General features: G+C 50.1%; 6 protein-coding genes across 6 annotated transcripts; 2 read left to right on the top strand and 4 right to left on the bottom strand.

Annotated features, from left to right (window-relative positions):
* Window positions 1-9: 9 nt before the first annotated feature.
* An02g00500 (uncharacterized protein) lies at window positions 10-613 on the bottom strand (the record flags this gene model as incomplete). Its single annotated transcript, XM_059746004.1, has 2 exons — window positions 10-162; window positions 212-613. 2 exons carry the CDS (start codon window positions 611-613, stop codon window positions 10-12), a joined length of 555 nt encoding a protein of 184 aa, XP_059605951.1.
* Window positions 614-1,160: 547 nt separating this feature from the next.
* On the bottom strand, window positions 1,161-4,450 carry An02g00490 (uncharacterized protein; the record flags this gene model as incomplete). The annotated part of the gene is made up of 4 exons (XM_059746003.1): window positions 1,161-1,366; window positions 2,081-2,972; window positions 3,058-3,730; window positions 3,786-4,450. The coding sequence occupies 4 exons, from the start codon at window positions 4,448-4,450 to the stop codon at window positions 1,161-1,163; spliced, it is 2,436 nt and encodes an 811-aa protein (XP_059605950.1).
* A 1,080-nt stretch (window positions 4,451-5,530) lies between these two features.
* An02g00480 (uncharacterized protein) lies at window positions 5,531-5,874 on the top strand (the record flags this gene model as incomplete). The annotated part of the gene is made up of 3 exons (XM_059746002.1): window positions 5,531-5,585; window positions 5,686-5,745; window positions 5,795-5,874. The coding sequence occupies 3 exons, from the start codon at window positions 5,531-5,533 to the stop codon at window positions 5,872-5,874; spliced, it is 195 nt and encodes a 64-aa protein (XP_059605949.1).
* A 452-nt stretch (window positions 5,875-6,326) lies between these two features.
* An02g00470 (uncharacterized protein) lies at window positions 6,327-7,672 on the bottom strand (the record flags this gene model as incomplete). The annotated part of the gene is made up of 5 exons (XM_059746001.1): window positions 6,327-6,715; window positions 6,773-6,837; window positions 6,889-7,268; window positions 7,337-7,377; window positions 7,477-7,672. The coding sequence occupies 5 exons, from the start codon at window positions 7,670-7,672 to the stop codon at window positions 6,327-6,329; spliced, it is 1,071 nt and encodes a 356-aa protein (XP_059605948.1).
* A 1,332-nt stretch (window positions 7,673-9,004) lies between these two features.
* On the top strand, window positions 9,005-10,711 carry An02g00460 (uncharacterized protein; the record flags this gene model as incomplete). Its single annotated transcript, XM_001399147.1, is given in 1 exon segment — window positions 9,005-10,711. A coding segment is annotated over 1 exon segment (1,707 nt).
* A 1,081-nt stretch (window positions 10,712-11,792) lies between these two features.
* An02g00450 (uncharacterized protein) lies at window positions 11,793-20,279 on the bottom strand (the record flags this gene model as incomplete). Its single annotated transcript, XM_059746000.1, is given in 19 exon segments — window positions 11,793-12,622; window positions 12,708-13,002; window positions 13,058-13,570; window positions 13,573-14,189; window positions 14,258-14,797; window positions 14,879-14,961; window positions 15,024-15,085; window positions 15,121-15,450; window positions 15,509-16,828; window positions 16,893-16,982; window positions 16,985-17,469; window positions 17,515-17,915; window positions 17,970-18,129; window positions 18,182-18,302; window positions 18,369-18,848; window positions 18,901-19,064; window positions 19,142-19,192; window positions 19,275-19,623; window positions 19,680-20,279. Coding segments are annotated over 19 exon segments (7,491 nt in total).
* Between the last annotated feature and the right edge of the window lie 129 nt (window positions 20,280-20,408).

Below are 20,408 nucleotides of genomic sequence, written 5' to 3'. Positions count from 1 at the left end.
CTCGACAGTCTAGACCACGACGGCTAATGCAATGCAATATTCTTGATGGGACGAGACGCAGAGCGCAATATAAACAATATAAACATTAACAGCCAGGTCGATGTCAGAGCAATGAGCGTGAATTGCTAAATCGACAATATTGCAGTTTTTATTCTTTTTACACTGAGGCGTCACAACCCCATGATGAGAACTGCCGTACCGAGCGCGTTACTTCATTAGAATCCTGCTCTTGCGATACAATACGGGAAGTACCGTTGGCTCTCATTGCCCTCCGAAAAGGAGACATCCCGTGTGAGGGCTTCGGTAGATGCGGCTCGATCCAGCCCTTCTTATGGTCCACCATCGCGTTCATGACCAGCTCGCTCCACACCTGATCGATCGGTGTGAAAGGGCACTCAAAGGTCCAATGCACATAAATATTTGCAATGTTTGTGTTCTCATTCGAGGCATTCTTTCCTGCTTCGAATTCCGTTGAGGGGGTATGGAACAACACCTCTACAGTCCCGCCGTAGGCAGTCTTCCGTGCCAGGCGCTCGAGATGACCTTCCAGGGCAGTGCAATCCTCATCGGGGAAATGACCTGATTTCCAAAGAGCCCAGCTGGAAACCGACATGTTCTGTCAGTATAGGACAAGACAATTGGGGCCAAGTCATCAACCGAACTGACCTTCGATCGTCCGTATTATTATAATTTAACCAATCATCAAGCCATCCGCCCAATATAACTTTGGGGTCGCCGTTATCGTGGTCAGCCGAGTAGCTCCAAGAGCGAGATTCAACTTCTCTGTCTGTCAGGAACTTGGCAGATTCGATTCCGTATATTTTCGTGCAGTCAACCCAGATATCGAAATCAATGAAGTTGTTGTCTTGGTTGACACTGTGCGTCCCGAGTATTTGCAATGATGCTTTGGGTGGTGAACTCAGCTGCTGCGTCAGAGAAATGCTGTCGATGTCCACAGGAAGAGCCATAGTTCTCCTTTTTCAAAACTTTCGTTGACTCGAAAGGTAATATGACAATTGGAACAGGAAGAACAGTAATTAAGTAGTTCGTGGAGTTGGAATCTCTAAATGATGGATGACGGATGAGGGATGACAGAGGACAAAGCACAGTTTGCGTGTCTTTGAGTCACCCTTGCGGGCTTCTCAGACGGCGAATCCAGCCTAGTACCTAGTTGCCGTTGTGTATGTTAGTAATGAGTCATCTGGCGTAGCGTAGTAGCGAGTCTCTGATCCCTGTAAGTGATCCCTGTACGATCTGACAGGGTTTCTATCAGCATTCATGTGAAGTACACCCGGGTCGCTTATCCTCGGGTTTACTTGACGATGACCATGGATATCACTAAAATGAGCATTAGGTTGTACGAAACCTCGCTAGTTACCGAAAGAAGACAAACAGATGGTAAATGATGCTTCAAAAAGATCGGTATCAGAAACCCATGTAGTTTTATGGCCACGGCCTAAGGCCATTAAGTGATGCCTGAGGCGGTAATGCCAGAGGGACAACTGGATGGAGAGACTAGTGAATTGCATATATACGAATACATTTCCACATTTCCACAAGTTGAGCGTCCTTCAGCTTCTCAATTTATGCGTTGCTATATAACTTTTCCACCGGCTACAAACCAATTACGTTAAAAGGCCAGATTGACCCTCATGCATAGTGGCATCCAAGAGACTCGCCTAATATCCGCATCATCCCCGGTCCACTTTCTATTGGCTTCCGGGCTTTGATGAGGCCTGACAATAGTCGATATGACAACTTGACAATTATATTGGGCCCTTGGTGATGATGGGGAGTGAACTCGAGTAGCGCGACAAGAAGGCACCCAGGCTTGACCCTAGATTATTTACGATCTGTCGACATGTTTATGTAGTACACGTACACTAACGCCAGTGATGGCCGAACTAACATCTGCACAGTGGGCCATCCATGGTCGAATGTCCAATCAATGGATCAGTCATATGCAAAATCATAACTAGACTATCGCGATGGCAAAAAGCACTGGTACAAACGTGTTATCTAGAACAAGCCTGGAAAGTACCGATTGTACCAGCAGCGGACTGCTTGCAGACTCAACTACCGTGCACAATCATTCCATCGACTCGGTGAGAGGACCGATTATAAGTATCCTCAAATGTTTCATCCTCACCAATGCATATTCTGTACGTTGTTCTCGCGTAGTATTCAGCTTGGTCAGCAAGCTCAGGTGCTACCTCACCATACGCGCGGCAAAGGATCATCCAGCAGCGAACAAGAACATCCATCGCCAGTCCCCACCGCTTGACATGTAACTTTCTACCTTCCTTATACGGAACTTGCCAACCTTCAATCACGTAGCCAAGCGACTCCAGCGTTCTGATAGCGTATCCAATGGCTTTCCGCCAACGGCCGTGGGTGGCATGCACCTCTGCCAAAAACAAGCCTGTTTTACAGATCCCAAGACGAGGCACTTCCAAGGGTGATCGCCGATACGTTTTCTCGATCATAACAATGGCGGCTTCTGTCATAGTAATCGCAACACTCTGTTCCTGGAGGCTGAATGAGGACCCGTAGGCCTTAGCTACGATATTCATAGACGAGTCCGAAGCAGCCATGAGTTCTCTCCGCTTCGCCATATTGCCTTCCCCGGTTTCGCGCACATCCTTACAGATAACGCAGTCACATTGGAATCCCCAATATTTCTGGTATATGTCTTCTGCAGTACCATCATCCACGGGTGTTCGGTACCAGAATTTGAGCTCCGTGTTTGCGGGAAGGTCCTGTGTAGCGCGAACTACCATCATGTCCCCGATGAATGCACGGTGGGTGTTCGGGTAACAGGAGTGATTTACGTAAGATGCGAGACGCCAGACTCCACTGGAATAAAAATGTTCCTCCTCGGTGTGAGGTTCCCTGTTGTCAGCATTAACCCTGGCTATATGCGCTGTACGGGAGGTGGTCGAGCAGCCGAAACCATTGAGGGACATTATTCGCTCAACCAGGAAACTGGAAATATTAGTCTCATGTTGCTTGCGCGAGGGGAAGTACTTACGTATCAACGACAGGTGAACCGTCGACCTCAGAGACGCCCACCGGTGTATATGAGCCGTGGTACAGGTCATTGAATGCTGGAATCAACGATGGATTCTTTTGCAGCTTTCGTGCGATGAGACTATTCAATTCGGCCTGGGTTCCCACTTTCATACTGTTTGTGTCGGCGTACACCAATATCGAAACGTTGGTATTATCGCCGTCGTCATGAAAGGCATGCGCAAAGGCCTTTTCGCATATGAGAAGGTCGCCGGCACGGACCGCCTGTGTTGTAAACAAACCACGTCCATGGGTCGAGGGTCTCACCGCAACAGGGCCAATATACGTTGCAAGATCGAAATGCGGGGGCTTAAGCTTCGTTGCCTCTTGTTGCATTTGTTTAAATGGGTATTCGCCAGTCCGCTGCTCGAAAAGCCGTGCTGTGGCTCGAGCAAACTCGCTTTTAGCAGTGGCGTTGTTTGGATAGGCCTTGCAAAGGTCGACGTAAACATCACAGGACTGCTGATATCTCTGAAGATAGTAAAGGGCCTGGGCTTTGCGGAACAATGCTTTCTCGACGAACTTGTCCTTGGATAGGATGTGCTCGACATCACGTAGGGCCGCGTCGAACTGATTCGTTTTGAGGAATGTCTGAGCACGGTTGAGCCTTAGGGCAAGCTCATCCTTAGGAGTCGTCGAACAATCTAGAGCTTTGGAATAACTGTGCCTTGGTCAGCGTTGCTTTCTAGTATTCTCAGATTCGGGCTATTATATACCAATTGAGAGCAAGATGGTATTCCTTAAGCTCGTAGAGATTGTTCCCAGTTTTCCTCCAGGAGTTAGCAGAGCCACGATCTTCTGACTCGTCCCTCCAGATAGCGGGCACCAGAGGATCATTCTCCAGGATGAACCTGATATCAGAAAGGTGGTCGACCCGCAGTCCATAATCACCATCACCCATTACTTTCAGGTAAGGCTCTTTTATGAGCATGATTGTCCCATCAACGAGCCGCCCATCAGTAACGAGGTCCCTATCCTGGTTATACAATTGCAACGTAAGAACGTCTCCTTCCTCATCTTCTACCACGGCCATAATCCCCGTCTTTCTGAATGCTGGAGTGACTGCTCTCAACAGAGTGTAAGAGCCACGATGATGAGTCTCGATGGTGAGATCCTTAATGAGAGCCTTCTTCAAATCACTCAACGCCTCAATGGAGGGTGGGTACGCAGGAGGCACGAATGAGGTGCGAATAGCGTTCTTGTCTACAGGTGAGCTAGTCTCCGCGAAGTAGTAATGAATGAACCGCTTGATTATTTCGTCGCGGGACTTTGTCGGTTTGGCCGGCTGGCCCTTGCGAGACTGGACATCTTTCAGGATCTGTCTTTGTTCCTCCAGGAATTCCATGTATTTGGGTATCTGTGAGGTGTCATGGCACTCCATGTTGGCGGTTGATTTAGTTCAAGTTATGAGGTCGGTGTGACTTTTTAGTCGATGACTGAACTGTTGATGAACGAGGGCTCCAAATGAGAACGAGTATGAACGTGGGAGAAGAGGGAGGGAAATCTCTCTTCAACAAAATTTGAAGAAAGTTGGGACGTCAGTGAAAGCAAACGAGTGGTGAATGCAAACGCATGAGTGTAACCGGAACTTGCCGTGCTTCGATGCTTCACCAGATCAATCGCTCTCTCTACTTCGCCATAATAGAGCCTGATTGTTTCACAAATTAAAACATCTCTAAGCACACAGCTAGGCACCGAATCAGCCTTCACTACGTTGATGTATTCCTTCACTAATCGTTCAGTTTGGGTGAATGGCATCACCGGCATTATTCTATGATAGCACTTAGCAAGTTGATGAAACCCAAAGTAACACTCAGATAGCGACTAAATCCGTTATATATGCTGGTTTAACATAGTAACAGTAATACTGGCTTATGCCCATTAAAACATTTTGTAGCTAATGAATAACTGTAGTCACATCACATCTTGTTCGGTCCCTCTTCCCCTCTCCTCACCTGCTCAGGTCGCACAAACCTTCCGAAATGAGTCCCATCCACCCCACAGAGATAATCTCCGCTGAATTAAATGACACGCACATCAGAGACAAAAGACTGACTCATGTATCAACAATCTATTCTCCATAGATTCTACATTGTGAGTGATGGAAATGGATGCCCCCCTGCCGATCGCACGCTAACTTCACCGCATCGCCCGTGTATCAGAATCAACAGTCTATTAGGATCGTCGGTCTGGGTCTCTCTCCCCATTCTAATCTCCATTCCAGGATACTTTCAAGACAGACTAATTCTTTTCGACGGCCGTTGTCCCTTAAACTTTCCGCGGGCTAAGACATTAAATAGTAGTGATCATTCCCTGACTGGGTGTGAATAACGGGGGATCGGCTTACCTGACATGATGTGATATGCTGTGGTGTGGATCCTTCAACGTATGTACTAGTGCGTATTTCATAATAATTCATGATCAATATAGTGTGTGATAGACCATTCGAGTCATGTTGACAATGGAGATTGCCGTGGCTTGGCCAGCTATAATATGGCGTTGTTTTAGTACTTCGGGTCCTAATTGCCTTTGAAATTGAGGCACAGCTAGATTAAGATGTAGAGGAAGTGTACCCCGCTCGGGAAATCCTTCCGCTCCATGGTTTTGGATATACAGGCCTCATCAATGCAATTTCGGCAAATGTTATTCCCGGTTTCCAGAAATCTCGGAATTGCGGTTAGGGATATGCAGGGTGCTGAGTCCAGGGTTTCGCGCGGGTCCGCAGGTGCTGATGCGAACATGTCCAGGGATTTGGGGAAGTTTTCGTTTCATCGCCGTGGAACGAGATTTTCGGATCCACTCTGACTTTACGATCTAAAGGCACATAACATATGGCAAAGTACCAGTTTACAATTGCTGTGATTGTAGTGATAATTGTTTCAGCACAATAGTAGGGTAGTATTATTTGCATTAGGTTTACTCTATCGATCTATATCTATTCGTCAGACTTCGTAGATGTTTATGCCGATGGCGTGGCTTATCGCATCTATTTCAGATGCGTCGCAGATGAGCAGTAGACTCTTTCATCTCCATTATTACCGCGGAGATGTCTGGCCGGAACCAAATCCCAAGACACCATATTCCTCGATCCTGCATGGACAACGCATGCAAGGTCCCTTGTGTCTGATGAGTGCACGGTGCTGGGGTCGGGATGCAGGCTGACCCCTTCGTCCAGCCGCGCTGGGTAGCCCTTCTTATCCGGGAGGAGGCTGCACTGTTTGTAGGCTCGAAACCGACGATCATCCTAGCGGTACATTTCACCGTGGCCATACGTGGTCGGCGGAGATATCTGTCGAGTTTCCGGTACGCGGGCGGTCAACATCCTGATCAATCCGGGTGGTTACCGCGATGCCCTGCAGCTCAACGTCTGAACTTCTTCGGCTTTCATTGGCCGCAATATGAGCATTCTTGGAGGCCAGGGAGCTCAATGGATCGTTGATCTGGCGAAATCCATCATTGTTGTGGGTAGTTCCGTTGGGGAAGTATAGCTTCGTGCCGGATGACGGATGGGAACGGGCTTTGGAGACTCCGCTTCGCACTTTACCGAGGAAGCCCTGAATCAGCGGTTTCATGAGTGGGAGACAGCCACAGATGATAGCTACATCGAGTTCGAGACAAGTCCAGACGGATTCCTTGGCACTCGAGGCTGTAACAAGTCAGTCGTGAGGATCAATGGTGCTCTACAAAAAAAGGTATAACTCACAAGCTAAGTCAGTGGTCACGAAGGTACGGAACTCAATCAAACGCATCAGACTGAATATACAAACCCTGTTCAGTTGTTAGCGCCGAGATTGCATGTCTTCCATGGGAATAACCTACAGTCCGCCCAGCGAGAACACAAGCGTCACAGCAATTTTCTGGCGAAAAGTAATCTGCAGGCCCCAAACGATAGGCGTGGGTAGACACAGCACGATGACATCCTCAACCAAAGAAATCGCTCCCATTGCCTGGAAGAAGGATCGCTGACCGCTCATGCAATGTCCCTTGAGATCCTTGTTATAGTAATACTGAACCGGCGTACATTGAAATATGTTGACCAACAGTGCCGTCAGGGCCCAACAGGCGATAAAGGCAATCAGAACGTTCGAGATGATTGCATATGCGCGCACCGTTCCCAGTAGACGCTTCAGCAACACGACGATCGATATCTTCACAAACGCAGCCGATGGCGCCCAAAACTTCTGTATCATCCATGAACCCTGTATCAATTTCGTGCATACATTAGTGGGTGCCCACAGAGAACCAAGTGTTGCCATTGAGAACATACGAATTGGATACGTTGCCGTTCATCGGCCGGCAGAGAGCTAACTGGTAAACCCACGCCATTGAATGCAGCTATATGACAGGGGAAATCAGTATTCACCCGGGCGGCCAGCTATGCATAAGAAAGAAGTGCAAGCAACTCACTGTCCACAACAAAGGCGGTTGCGCAGTAAGAAAGAAGCAGGCCCACGCCCATCAACCAGTCCTCCACTTTCAAACCGGCCGTGGTAAAGCGCCGCGAATACAGACGCAGGACATACGAAACGGTGGCCAGGGCAGCACCAATGATGGGCACGATGGTCAGAACATTCTTCCAGTATCGATTCTCTTCGTAAGTCATCCTGCACGGCCGGCGATACGAGTCAGCGATGCAGGGGAGCAGCGACCAGGCGGGTCAGGCGATTCCATATAAGTTTCCCATTTCAGGGAGGGGGGAAGAGGGGAATTCGCGGTCTTTTGTGGTTCTGTGCAGGAAGGATCCGAATAAATGGATAATATTACGAAAGGGCTGTCGTCGCCACCAAAACCTAAAGGGCAAGGGATGGATTCTTTTAACTCAGACTCAGCCCAGCCGGAGTTACGATAACAATTGGGAAGGCGGCCGCTCATTTGTGCAACACTATTTGAGCCGGAGGAAGGTTTTATTGGCTTTCATTTCCACGGCTCGGCGAATTTTAACTTTTTAAACTTTCTCCGCCGCTAGATTGCACCAGCCAGCACTGAGACCAGAATAGATGACGCTCAGTAAGCGGCGTTAACTGATCGAGGTGGCTTAATTGCGACCGTGGTTCAGAGGTCGATCTTCTGTCCGCCGTGTTCAATGCGCTGTGCGTCCCGCTGGAATGGCCCGTACCACTGCGATCAGCGCGTATATGTAGTAGTGATAAAACCCCAGCAATGCATCAGCTGGGATTCTGGGGGTTGAGGGGAGGCCTGGCAAGGATCATCGGCGGTGTGGATAAATTCCTTCGTGTGGCCTATGCCGGCATGCCGTGCGATGGCTTCAGGGGCTCTTCTGCAGGATTTCGGTTACCGAGCGAAGAAACCCCGAGGGAGAACGTGGTGCAATCAACGTGAGACGCTGGTCTCAGATGGTGTCCACATCGTCCGATTATTGCACAGTACAGTATGGTGGTAGTACTAGCAGTTATTTAGCATAGGGTGTAGAAGGTAACCCCGATGTTGTGTGAGGGCAGGGTGGTGTGCATTCAAGGAAAAGCTTCGGACGTCGACCGAAACCTCTCTCCACTACCAACAAGTCCCAACGGGGACCTGCGTCAAGGTTCCACACCTTAAGCACAGTGATTGGTAATTTTTGGTAGTTTAAGCCAACCATGGTGGAGTAGGGGCCCACTTGAGACTCCATGCAGCTTCCTTGGGGTTTCTGCACAGCTCCGGGCCCGGTTGCGGCGTATGTCGCGCAACTTTTCGTATCTCGCTCTCCAGCTAGCAAGCAATTTTCCCTCCACAGCCCACAACATTCCTCTCTCGAATTTCAATAGTCTCGCATCGTATGAGACACTGAATTGGTCCGTTCATTCGGTTTTCTCCGAAGGTAAGAAAAATTCTCCTAATTTTGGCCCCGACCGTTCATTCAAATGGTCGCGATCGGCGCTGTTTCCCCGTTCCCTTCCGCCAAGTTTGTCTCACGCTCGCGTGGCAGCCCTGAAAAATGACGCCTTCGCCCTCCAAGACCTCGTTGGCTCTTCTGGCCGTCCAATTCTTTGGACTTGGCTCCGCCTGTGGTTGCGCATGCACTCTGGATAGCCTCAACACTACCCTTCAGGGTCGTGTGCAGCCCTTGACTCCTTTCTCCCTCCCTTGCTTCTCCAACTACAACGACCAGTCCGTCACCCCCAACGATGCCGCCTGTGCCAACATCCAGGATAACTACACCGATCCTTACCTTCGCACCAACTCGCCCAATGGTTACATGAACAATCAGGATGAGATGTGCTCGTCCAACCCCGAGGATCAATGCCTGCTCGACAGCAGCGATCCCACCGATCCTCTGGCTTTTGTCAACCAGACCTGCCGTCAGGGTAATATGCCCTCCTACTACATCGAGGTGAAGGATGAAACCGATGTCCGTCACGCTCTGCACTTCTCCAACTGCTCTGGCACCCGTCTGTCCATCAAGAACAGTGGTCATGACTACCTGACCCGCAGCAGCGGCAAGGGTACCTTGGCCCTGTGGACTCGCAAGCTGCAGAACCTCAGCTACAGCCCTGCCTTTGTCCCCGATGGCTGCCAGGCCTCNTACAACGCCATCACTGCCGGTGCTGGTGTTAACTTCGATGAAGCCTACGAGTTTGCTCACCAGAACAATGTTACCATCCTCGGTGGTTACTCCCCTACCGTCGGTCTCTCTGGCGGTTGGGTCATGAACGGTGGCCACTCGGTCCTGTCCCCCGTCTATGGTCTTGGTGTCGACCGTGTTGTCCAGTACAAGGTCGTCACTCCTGATGGCGAGCTGCGCATCGCCAACGAATGCCAGAACCAGGACCTCTTCTGGGCCCTGCGTGGTGGCGGTGGTGGTACCTTTGGTGTTGTCCTCGAGAGCACTCACCGCGTCGAGTCCACCATCAGCTTCGTGGCCGCCATCATCAAGTTCACCAGCAACTCCACCAACGTCCTGCCCTTCATGGACATCGTTGTCAACAACACCCTGAAGTGGGCCAAGGAAGGCTGGGGTGGTCACGTCACTGGCGACACTCTTGTCAACGTGTCCCCCCTGCTCTCTGTCGCTGAAGCCAGTGCCTCCATGGCCGAGGTCGCCGCCTACGCTAAGGCTCAGGGTGGTTCCGCCGTCATCGAGGCCTTCTCTTCCTGGTATGACTTCTATCAGAAGTATGTCACCTCCAGCTCCGTCAGCGTTGGTGTCACCCACTTCGCTGGTAGTCGCCTGGTTCCCACCGACGTCTTCGAGACCGCCGAGGGTCGCTCCAACCTGATGGACTTCTTCGAGCTCATCCTTGCCAACGGCCAGACCCCCTACATCCCCGTCGTCGCCCCCATCCTGTACAACTACACCGAGGGCTCCACCAGTGCTTCCCCCGCCTGGCGTAAGTCCGTTTGGGAGCTGGGTTCCGGCAGCAGCTGGGCCTGGAACAGCACCCTGCAGACCCGTGAGCAGAAGATCGCCACCCTCCAGAACATGACCGCTACCCTGGAGCGCATCACCCCCGGCAGTGGTGCCTACAGCAACGAGGCCAATGCCTTCACTGTCGACTGGCAGGAGGCCTGGTGGGGAGACAACTACGACAAGCTGCTCTCCATCAAGCACAAGTATGACCCTACTGGTCTGCTGAGCTGCTGGAAGTGTGTTGGCTGGGAGGATTCTCAGGCTAACAGCACTTGCTTTGCTGCTTTCTCTTGAGTTACTGGCCATTAGTCTGGTCGGTCTTGAGTTGTATATATAATCAACCCCACCGGTAGTGGGAAGACGCGATAGATATCGTTCTTGTTCAACGACTTGATCTGTATATTATGTCAAGCATTAGATGATACTGTATACGTTTTAATGAATAAAGACATTCATATGTTTGAAACAGATAATTTCTGAATCCTCTGAATATCTACAGCATATTAGACACTTCTGTACATTCCTGTAAATGCGACAAGCACTTCCTATTACCCCTTACACTTTACGAAGGTTTAGGGTGTACACTACTTTTTTACTCCCTAGAAAATCCCAGGAAAATCTTAGGCACTGCATTTCAATACGCTTCGCGTCGAAGCTTGGCAGGAATTATCATCTGGTACAGACTAGACTAGGTCAGAGGTTCTTTGTGGTGCGAGGCTCGCAGGTCGTGTGGGGACGGTAGTATATATTTTGGCATCCAGTGAGGACGGCATAACAAGGCGTGACTATTACTGCGCGAGAGTGTGGACGGTTCCGAGGAGAAACTATCAAAATATTGAACTGCTCGGTGATAGGAAATCTATTTTATATCAAGAAAAGACTAACTTGCTCGATTAAAACCACAGTGGCACTGCCAAATCAACAGAATCATAAAGAGGTGGCCGACCGGCCAGCGGCAAGAAAAATATAGGGATGATGGCCCACTTTCCTTAACAGCATAGCATTGCTATGAAGTAAAAGTTCTATACGGTAGAAATATTCTTCGGTATATGCTCTCCGCTGTGGATAAAAATTTGGGATAAGTGGAGGAGAAAAAGATCTAGTGAGTGCCCCAGCATCATACGCGCTAGGGCTATCAGTGAGTGAAACGATGCGACCATCAGGTGAGACAAGATGGTGCCATGCTCCAGCTATTATATTGGTTCTTACATCAAGCAGCTACAGGATGAGTTGTTGAGCTTGCTATATTACCATATACTCCTAGTAAACTGGCGGTAGCATAATGTGATGCTCATTGCAATAAGAATATAACAGTCTCCCTAATATCTACCCCCCGAATCTGGCTAATGACCAGATAGCAGCGACATATGCTCAATCAGGACCAACCACGAGGCAACTTACTCCGGCTTGCAGCCACCCCAGCCAATGAAGTAATAGTCGCGCGACCGATAATATCAAAGGTAGCAACATCTGCCTGTACCTCCTTGGAGAACCACGTCCGCAGCTCCACAGCCACTAGCGAGTCAACCCCGTATTGATGCAAAGCCTTATTCTCATCGAGACTCCCCTCCTCAACGGACAATGTCCTCGCCAGCTTGACAGTTAGAGCTTTAGTAACCGCAGCGGTTGCGTCAGCCAGTGACTCTGCGCCTCTGAATGCAGAAGCAAGATTGATGGACTGGCCCTGCCGCTCACGATTACCCTCCGAGGATCGCTGCTGAGCCATGTAGCGGAACATAGGTCTTTCGAGCCAGTAGGCCTTGGTTGCTGCGCCCTCGTGCGGTCGCATACCGAACGATGGTTGGCATGGAAGGCCCTTTTCTTTGCAGAGGGTTGGGTTGCAGTACACGTCTAAAAGCGCGTGGAACTCGGGCTCTGTGATAGGCTTGTGCGGGAAGACATCGAGCATAATCTTGAGAAGCCTGGGGTCTCGTGCAACTCGTCCTGAGAAAGTGAAGAGACCAAGGTCCAGGGAGGCAGCGTTTTCACCGCATTGTACACGATGGTGTGCTAGTGCGTCTTGAAATGTGTTCCCTGCGGCATAGTTTGCCTGGCCTACGTGCCCAACTATTCCGTTCATGGATGAAAGCATGAGGAAGAAGTCAAGCCCGCGGGGGAGAAGCTTGTGCAGGTTCCAGGATCCTTGGGCTTTCGGGTTGATGGCGGTTTGCCAGTCACTGTAGCTCATGTCTTCAAACCCGACGTCTTGGTAGAGATCAAAGTATTAGCCGTGCGCAATATCGAGAACAGAGTCATTGACTTACCTGCAATACCATAGCAGCCTAGATACAGCCCTTGATTGGGGGCATATTTAAGGCGGCGTCGTCAATTGCTGCACGCACAGCACCCTCATCCGCCACATTGCAGGCACGCACTTGAGCATTGACCCCGTCTCCTCTTAGTTGACTCAGGAACTCTTGGGCATCGGCGTCTTTACCTCCTGAACGGGATAAAAGTAGGAGATTACGAGCTCCCCTGTTCACCAACCAGGTAAGCATACTCTGACCGAGTCCGCCTAGACCACCCGCAACCAGATACGTCGCGTTAGAATCGAAGGAAGAATTCGGCTTCGATTTCAGCAATGTCTGCGACGGCAATCTGTTAGCTAGGTATATTGATGGGCTAGAGAGTGGCAAATACCTTGACGATGTCTTCCTTACGCATTTCGATCACAATCTTACCAAAGTTTTTCCCAGACTGCATGTGTCGGTACGCCTTCTCTATCTCACCGACACCATACACATGAGTTGGATCCTGCGGGGTTAACTTGCCTTCATTCATTAGGCTCATAACCGTCTCTAAGGAAGCGCGGGATCCGCGTTGATGGTTCTGCTGAAGCAGTGCCAAGTCAAAGCAACTGTAAGTAACGTTCTTCAAGAACCGCCTCATGGGTAGCTTGGCATTCGCCAGAATGTCCTTCTTTCCCAACTCAACGAACCGTCCATAGGACGCAGTACATTCCCAGGACTGTACTAAGCCTTCACCGGATAGAGAGTTAACCACAATGTCCACGCCTTTTCCGTCAGTCAATTGCATAATCGTGGGTGCAAAGTCAGTGGAGCGACTAGAGAAGATATGGTCTTCGGGAATAGGGTATCTGTCCATAATTAACCTCTTCTTCTCCTCTGTTCCAACGGTAGTATATATCTCCGCTTATGGTATAGGGCTATCTGAATGAGTGCCTGCCCTGTTCCACCAGCGCCAGAATGAATGAGAACAGACTCGCCGGTTTTGATGCGCCCCACTTCTATGAGGGAGAACCATGCTGTTAGGAAGCTTGTTGGGATTCCCGCTGCTTCGGCATACGACAGGCCTGGAGGGATGTGCACTACCGGAGTGTCTTCGCGGAACACGGTTCGAGCTTGGAACGGCTGGGGAACAAAACCTACAACTCGATCACCTGGCTTGAATCTGGTGCACTTGCTGCCAACTCTGGTGACGACGCCGGCCCCTTCCTGCCAGGCCTCAGCATAAGGGATCTGCCCCAACGACAAGAGAACGTCACGGAAGTTTAGACCGGCACAATGGATCTCAAGCTCGACATCTGTATCTTTGAGCACCGGGGCTGATTTGGCCTCTATGAACCGGAAGCCGTCAGCAATGCTCGAGCTACTCGAGTCCAAGCACAGTAGAATGTCTCCAAATTTTCGTTCACGCTCAATCTGTTCCGCCAACTGCAGTGACACCTCCCGGTTAAGCTGTGCGCTATCAATGAGCCGCGGATTCAGAATCACTCCGTCTCGCACAACGTATTCGGTGTCCAATCCCTGTGCTGTTGGCTGCAGAATACTTTGGATCATTGTGTAGATCGATTCCGGTTTTGTCGTGCCCTCTAGCGACAGAATATATCTATTTTGCGGCCGTCCTCGTGAGTTAGGACCCGGAATATACCCTCAATCAGATGGAGATTCGGGTTGGTCACAAGGGTATCGCTTCCTTTGCTCACCCACAAGGTAGTTGCGGAAGAGGTGAAAAGCTTCTGAAGCATGGGCCACATAGTGGGCCCCATATTATACAGTGACGACTTCTCAATGTCCAGAGTGAAGATGCGGAGCATGTCCTGAGTATCAGTGGACGCCTTGTCCACAGACACACGGGCCACGCGTGATTTCGTAAGGGACTGACATCCTTGCTCGAGGAACCTAGCAAGCTCGCCCTGCTTTGGCTCATTTGGTTCGTAGACGATTTCGATACTAGGATTCCAGCATGAAGGCACATGGCTCTCCTGAGCAGTTGAGACAAAGACAGCATGTTCTTGGAAGCTTTGGCCGTCAAAGTCTGGGAGATAGACGTCGCATCCGGTGAACCCTGTTCTTCGCAGTACATCATGCCAGCGTGCTCTGTCAACGCAAGGCCCGTAGACACGGTAGGACTCAGAGCCTGTCTCAACAATCAGCGCTGTCACTTACATCACATGCTGGGGTCAAAAGTGCGTGGAATAAAGAAGCACGAGGAACTTACTCAGCCACCACCCTTCGAGAAGCCCGAAGGACGCCGCAGAACGGAAAGGGTTCGTCACCTCAGCCAGCACGAGCTTCCCACCACTATATATGTCAACATTGTCAGTTATTTAGAAAGTCTGTATCCGAGGTCCCGGCAGACGTACGGTTTAAGAAGCTTACGGATGTTAGTCAACGTGCGTTGCAAATTATGGGTCGCATGCACAACCTGCAAGGCTCGGAGTTCACGGTAGGTCGACGTACCCATCCGGCAACAATCATATCATAACTGCCAGCTTCGAACCCCTGTTCCTCGGGGTCCTCCTCAATGTTCAACTTCTTAAACTGTATCCGAGACCCCTCTTCTGCAAACCTGGTGGCTGCTTTTCCGAAAAAGGAGCGGGAGATATCAGTGTAATCCCACCTAGTATACCTAGAGCCGGATGTATGCCCCGAAGCACCCAGGGCTCTTAAGCAGGCACCTGTCGCAACCCCAGTTCCAGCACCTACCTCGAGAATGTTCATCCCAGGATTTGTATGAGCCATAAGGTCCATAAACCTTGGAAGTGATGTCCCAAAATCGGCCACAGCCATCTATCATTCTAGGTCAGTGGATCACCAAAGAGGAAAAGGGGATAAAGGGTGTACCCACAGTGCCTTCGTAGTAGTCATCGACCATAGTACCGGAAAAGAAAAATTCCAGTGGATCCAGGGCACCGGTGAGGAAATCCAACAGGCTTCGGCCAACGTTGACCGGAAGCCTGGTGATTGGTGCCTTGTCGAGCAATCGACTCTCCACGTCATGAATATACTTCCAATCTTGTAATCGACTCTTCCATGGTTCCGACGAGTACAACAGTTCGTTCTGCTCCAAACGATGCTTTTGGTGTGCGGCCCACTGGAGGTATTTCTCCAAGTAAGGCTTTGCAGGTTGTTTCTTTTGGAGAGTGAACAACCGGTAGGCCTCTAATACCCGGGCAAGCACAACAAAATCAAGCTCGATGAGAAGATTATGAGAGGCGCTCTCTGTTAACTTCCCCCGACAGTAGTCCTCGACCGCCGCGTTTTCAAGAAGACGAACATCCGGCTTCCATTCAATTTCAGAGCAGATTGTCCCACCGGTTGTGGCCACTTCACTGCTGGACCGAACGCCATCTAGCATTGTACATTTGAGCCCATCCACAAGAACGAGGGGATGCCGAGAATCGGCCCCGAACGCAGTAATCGAGCCGACTACCTCCGTTGAGGACGCAAAGTCCCCTTTTGCCAGGATTTGGAACGTTTCTGATGCGTCAGGCAACCCATCCTTTAGAAGTTGTAGGCTCTTTATATGTGTTGGGACATACGTAGGGACAGTTTTGTCTCCGCATCCTGCATTGGCGCATAGCAATGTCTGGAACATTGCATCCAGAGCTGTCGGGTGAAGTGTTGAGGGTGGTGTAATTAGGCGATGATGAACAGCACCCACAACCATTTTAGTATCTTTCGGATTGTAAGAGAGAGCTGTGATCCCCTGGAAGCTTTCACCGTATTCGTAACCGCATTGTCTCAGGTTCTTATACAACGTACTGATATCCATAGTTGATCCACAGTTTTGTTGGGCCTGCAGCAGAGATTGCTGATGTTGCGTGTTAAGCATTTGGTGAACCTGGCTATTCTTGATGGGGTCTGGTTCTTGAGCTTCATATGTCACACGGATGGAGCCTGTGCAATTTGTCGTCCATGATGACACTAGGGCAGTATAGAGGCCGAATTCGAAAAAGTCGGAATTCTTGGCCCGCCTGCTGCTCACCGGCTGCATAGAGAAACTCGTCTCCACATCACCATGTCCCGGGATTTGAATGGCTGCATGCAGAGTAGTATCCAGTACCTCGAAAGAGTATATCTGGCGTCCGTCCCGGCATAGCTGCTTCCCCGCCTCGACCGCCATAAGAATCATTCCGGCGCCAGGGTACACCACTGACCCATTCACCTATAGGTCTCTGTCAGCCGTATGTTTCTGGTCCATTGCAAGGTGGAGAAAATGAGGATAGTACCTGGTGGTCCTGAACCCAGGGTATACTGGAAGTACGGATAATGTGCCTCCAACGGGGTTGATGTGGGTTCCAGGAAGGATCCGGCGTTCCCAAAGTTCATGTTTGCCAAACGGCGGCATGCGGATGTTGCGACTGATCTGGCTTTCGTGCCAATAGGACTTGGTGTGATTGAATGGATACTCCGGTAAGTCATTGAGGCAGAGAGATTTATTCCCTAACTTTGTTGACTTTGTCTGCGAGACTTGATTGAGAACGGCCAAATCAACATCGTGACCACTTGCCCATAGATATCCAACTGCGTCCAAAAGGGTTGAGGTAGCTGACACGTCACGCTTGAGTACGGAAAGGTAGTGCACCGAGGTGCGCTTCAACGCTGTAAGTATGGACTTGGTTGGTCCTTGTAGCGCCGAGTGTGGACCGATTTCGACGACATGGTGGATCTGCAGTGATTTACAATGGCTGCCATCCAGTTTATTGGGGGGTGAGACAGCAGAAGCACATGCCACACCCAGTGCTTCAGAAAACCGTACGGGTGACACCAAATTACGCGCCCAGTATTTTGATGTCCGCAGCGTGTCTGATGTTATTCAATTTCCTGTAACAGATGAGACTATGCATGTACCATAGCCTTCAAGTTCATCGGTCATTTTCTCAAGTGGGCCAATGGCAGCCTCATACTGAGCTGCAATCTCGTGCATTTGGAACGAGTGGTAGGCTACTTGAACCTTTAATCGCCTGCAAAATATCTGATCGGCGTCGAGAAGAGATTTTAGATCTTCGATCTGCGATTCTTCGCCGGACACCGTGGTACTGTTGGGGCTGTTGATACAGGCTACGGTAAGCCGGAGAAGGATATGGTTTTTGATGACTTTGTCGAAGTATGTAATGACTTCTTTCTCGTTCAGTGCGACAGCAAGCATACGTCCTTGAACGTAGCTATGTTTCTCCAGATTGCTGCTCCAGAGGCCTCGGTAGAAAGCAATTCTCCAAGCATCACGCCGGGAGATTGCCCGAGTCGAGTATCTGCAACCAGAGTTAGGACTGCAATCTAATCAACCAAACGGGTTCGGGTCATACGCTGCAGCAATCTCTCCAGACGAATGTCCAATGACCTTTTTGGGATATATCCCTAATTGCTCAAGAAGGTCAACAAGCGCAACCTGTAATGCGGTGCATAATGTCTGGCTATGGTCGGTAAGATTAACTGACGATTCTAGTTCACTCTCCTGGAGAGCATCTAGATTGGTATGAGTTTCAGTCACAGACTGTTGTCGAGTAACCAAGCTTACCCAAAAGGTTCCACTGGCACCCTAAAGTCTGCAAATAATCGTTTGCCTCTTGGATGCTGTTACGGAAGGTCGGGTATGCCGCTAACAGTTCCCGGCCCATTGCATACCATTGGGCGCCTTGCTGTATGTAGTACAAAATATGTTAGAGTCACATTCTCTTGTAGGGGTATTTATTGCACATACTTACCCCAGAGAATATGTATGCTATATTGGGTGAGGGTGTAGATTGTCCTGGGGAAACTATGTTGTCAGGAATCGTTGCCCAGTCGTCACTGGGTTGAGTAACAGCGTATGCTCTCCATTCAAGACATGACCTTCTTGTCGATAGGGTATGGGCTAGACGGGCGAGGTAATCAGAGCGTTCATCTGGCTTAATATTGAGGCCAGAAAAGAAAGGTTTCCAAGTTTCCGGTAACCTCGTGATACCATCCTTGTCAGCGAACGACCACACAAGCACTCTTGTGACATTCGAAGACTCCATCACTGTTCTCCCAGGCGTGGAAATAGCTGGCCCATTGATATTCCTTTGCCTATCAGGATCATCGCTCACGAGCCCACCTGGCGCGTTATCTAGGACTATGTGGACATTGGTGCCTCCAAAGCCGAACGAGCTCACAGAAGCCCTTCGGGTGCCATCGACAGGCCAAGGAATAGCTTTCCGAGGGACCTGTTCATCATCAGCGCTGCCTATATTAGGGTATGTGTGTACCGGTTGAGACCTTCACGTGTAGAAATTCCTCGTGTATTCTAGGGTTCAGAGTTTGGAGGTCTGTATTAGGTGGAATTATTCCCTTCTCTACCGCTAGGATGCCCTTGAGAACCCCAGCTATACCGCTTGCGCCTTCGAGGTGGCCGATGGTTGACTTCACGGAACCACTTAAAACTAGTCAGAATATTCCCTATGGAAGGGCATCACGAATACTGACAGGTAGACCGGGTCGTCTGAGCTGCGATGTGGACGAAAGATATTGCCAATGGCTCGGGCCTCGATGGGGTCGCCGACGGCGGTTCCTTACTTCGCCATTATGATTAGCAAAGCGACACGGGTTGTCCGCATTTTCTTTGTGATAAAAGTACTATTTGTTTTCCGTACCTGTTCCATGGCCCTCCACATATCGAGTAACATCCAAGCTTAGGCCAGCTCTCTCATATGTATCCCGATAGAGGTCTTCTTGCCTTTGCATACTTGGCTGTGTTATACCCGGTGTTTTACCGTCCTGGTTGGAGCCAGTGGACCGAATGAGGGCTCGGATGCTGTCGCCATTCTTAATAGCCTCACGTAGTGGACGTACTACCAAAGCTCCCACTCCTTCTCCACGCGAATATCCATTGCCTCTTTGGTCAAAGCTGTACGAGCGGCCATCCTTGGACAAGATCCCAAGGTTGTCTAGAGCCATAACGGTGTCTAAGCCAAGAATTGCATTACAGCCGATTGCCATTCCCTGCCGGAGAGTTAGTGGCGCAACGGATGACTCGGCGCAGGAGGGCTTATTCAGACCATCGAAGATTCGCCATTCCAGATGGACTGACAGGCAAGATGCAAGGCCATCAGGCTACTTGAACATGCAGTATCGACATTTGCACTTGGGCCTCGGAGATTGAAGAACCAACTGACTCGGTTCGCGAGCATGTTCATGGATGTCCCAGTAGCATGACCTTTTGGTAAGGTCATAAGATCTTTTGCGTGAAGACGCTGATAGTCATTACCAAATGCACCAGTGAAAACAGCCATCCTTGACCCAGTAATAGACTCAATAGGATATCCTGCATTTTCGAGGGCATGGTACGCTGCTTCGAGGGCGAGCCGCTGCTGCGGGTCCATCGCCTCGGCTTCCGCAGCAGAGATGGAGAAAAAGCCTGCATCGAAATGGCCGATATCCCCTTCCAAGAAGTTCGCCTTCCGCTGGGACACCCGGTCCAAATGACTGTAGTCTGGATCGTACCATGCTTCAATGTCATATCGGTCTGGAGGAACCTCCTTTGCCGCAGCTCTGCCACTAAGGATCAAGTCCCAGAAGGCGCCAGGTGTGACAGCCTCCCCGGGAAAGCGGAGAGAGATGCCAACAACTGCTAGGGGTTCTAAATGCTTCCCTTCCATGTTACTCGAGGTATGCACGAAGAAGAGGTGGAGAGAATTGACAAGATGAGATGATAGCTTTCTATATGTTTTCAATGATCTTCGTTAAGAGATACTATAGGTCCATGCCCAGGAATGGCATGGTACCAT

The sequence above is a fragment of the Aspergillus niger genome (assembly GCF_000002855.4).
Source record: "Aspergillus niger supercontig An02".
Taxonomy (NCBI): Eukaryota; Fungi; Ascomycota; class Eurotiomycetes; order Eurotiales; family Aspergillaceae; genus Aspergillus; species Aspergillus niger.
The sequence above is the reverse complement of the archived record's forward strand: the minus strand, read 5'-3'. Positions and strand labels throughout refer to the sequence as shown.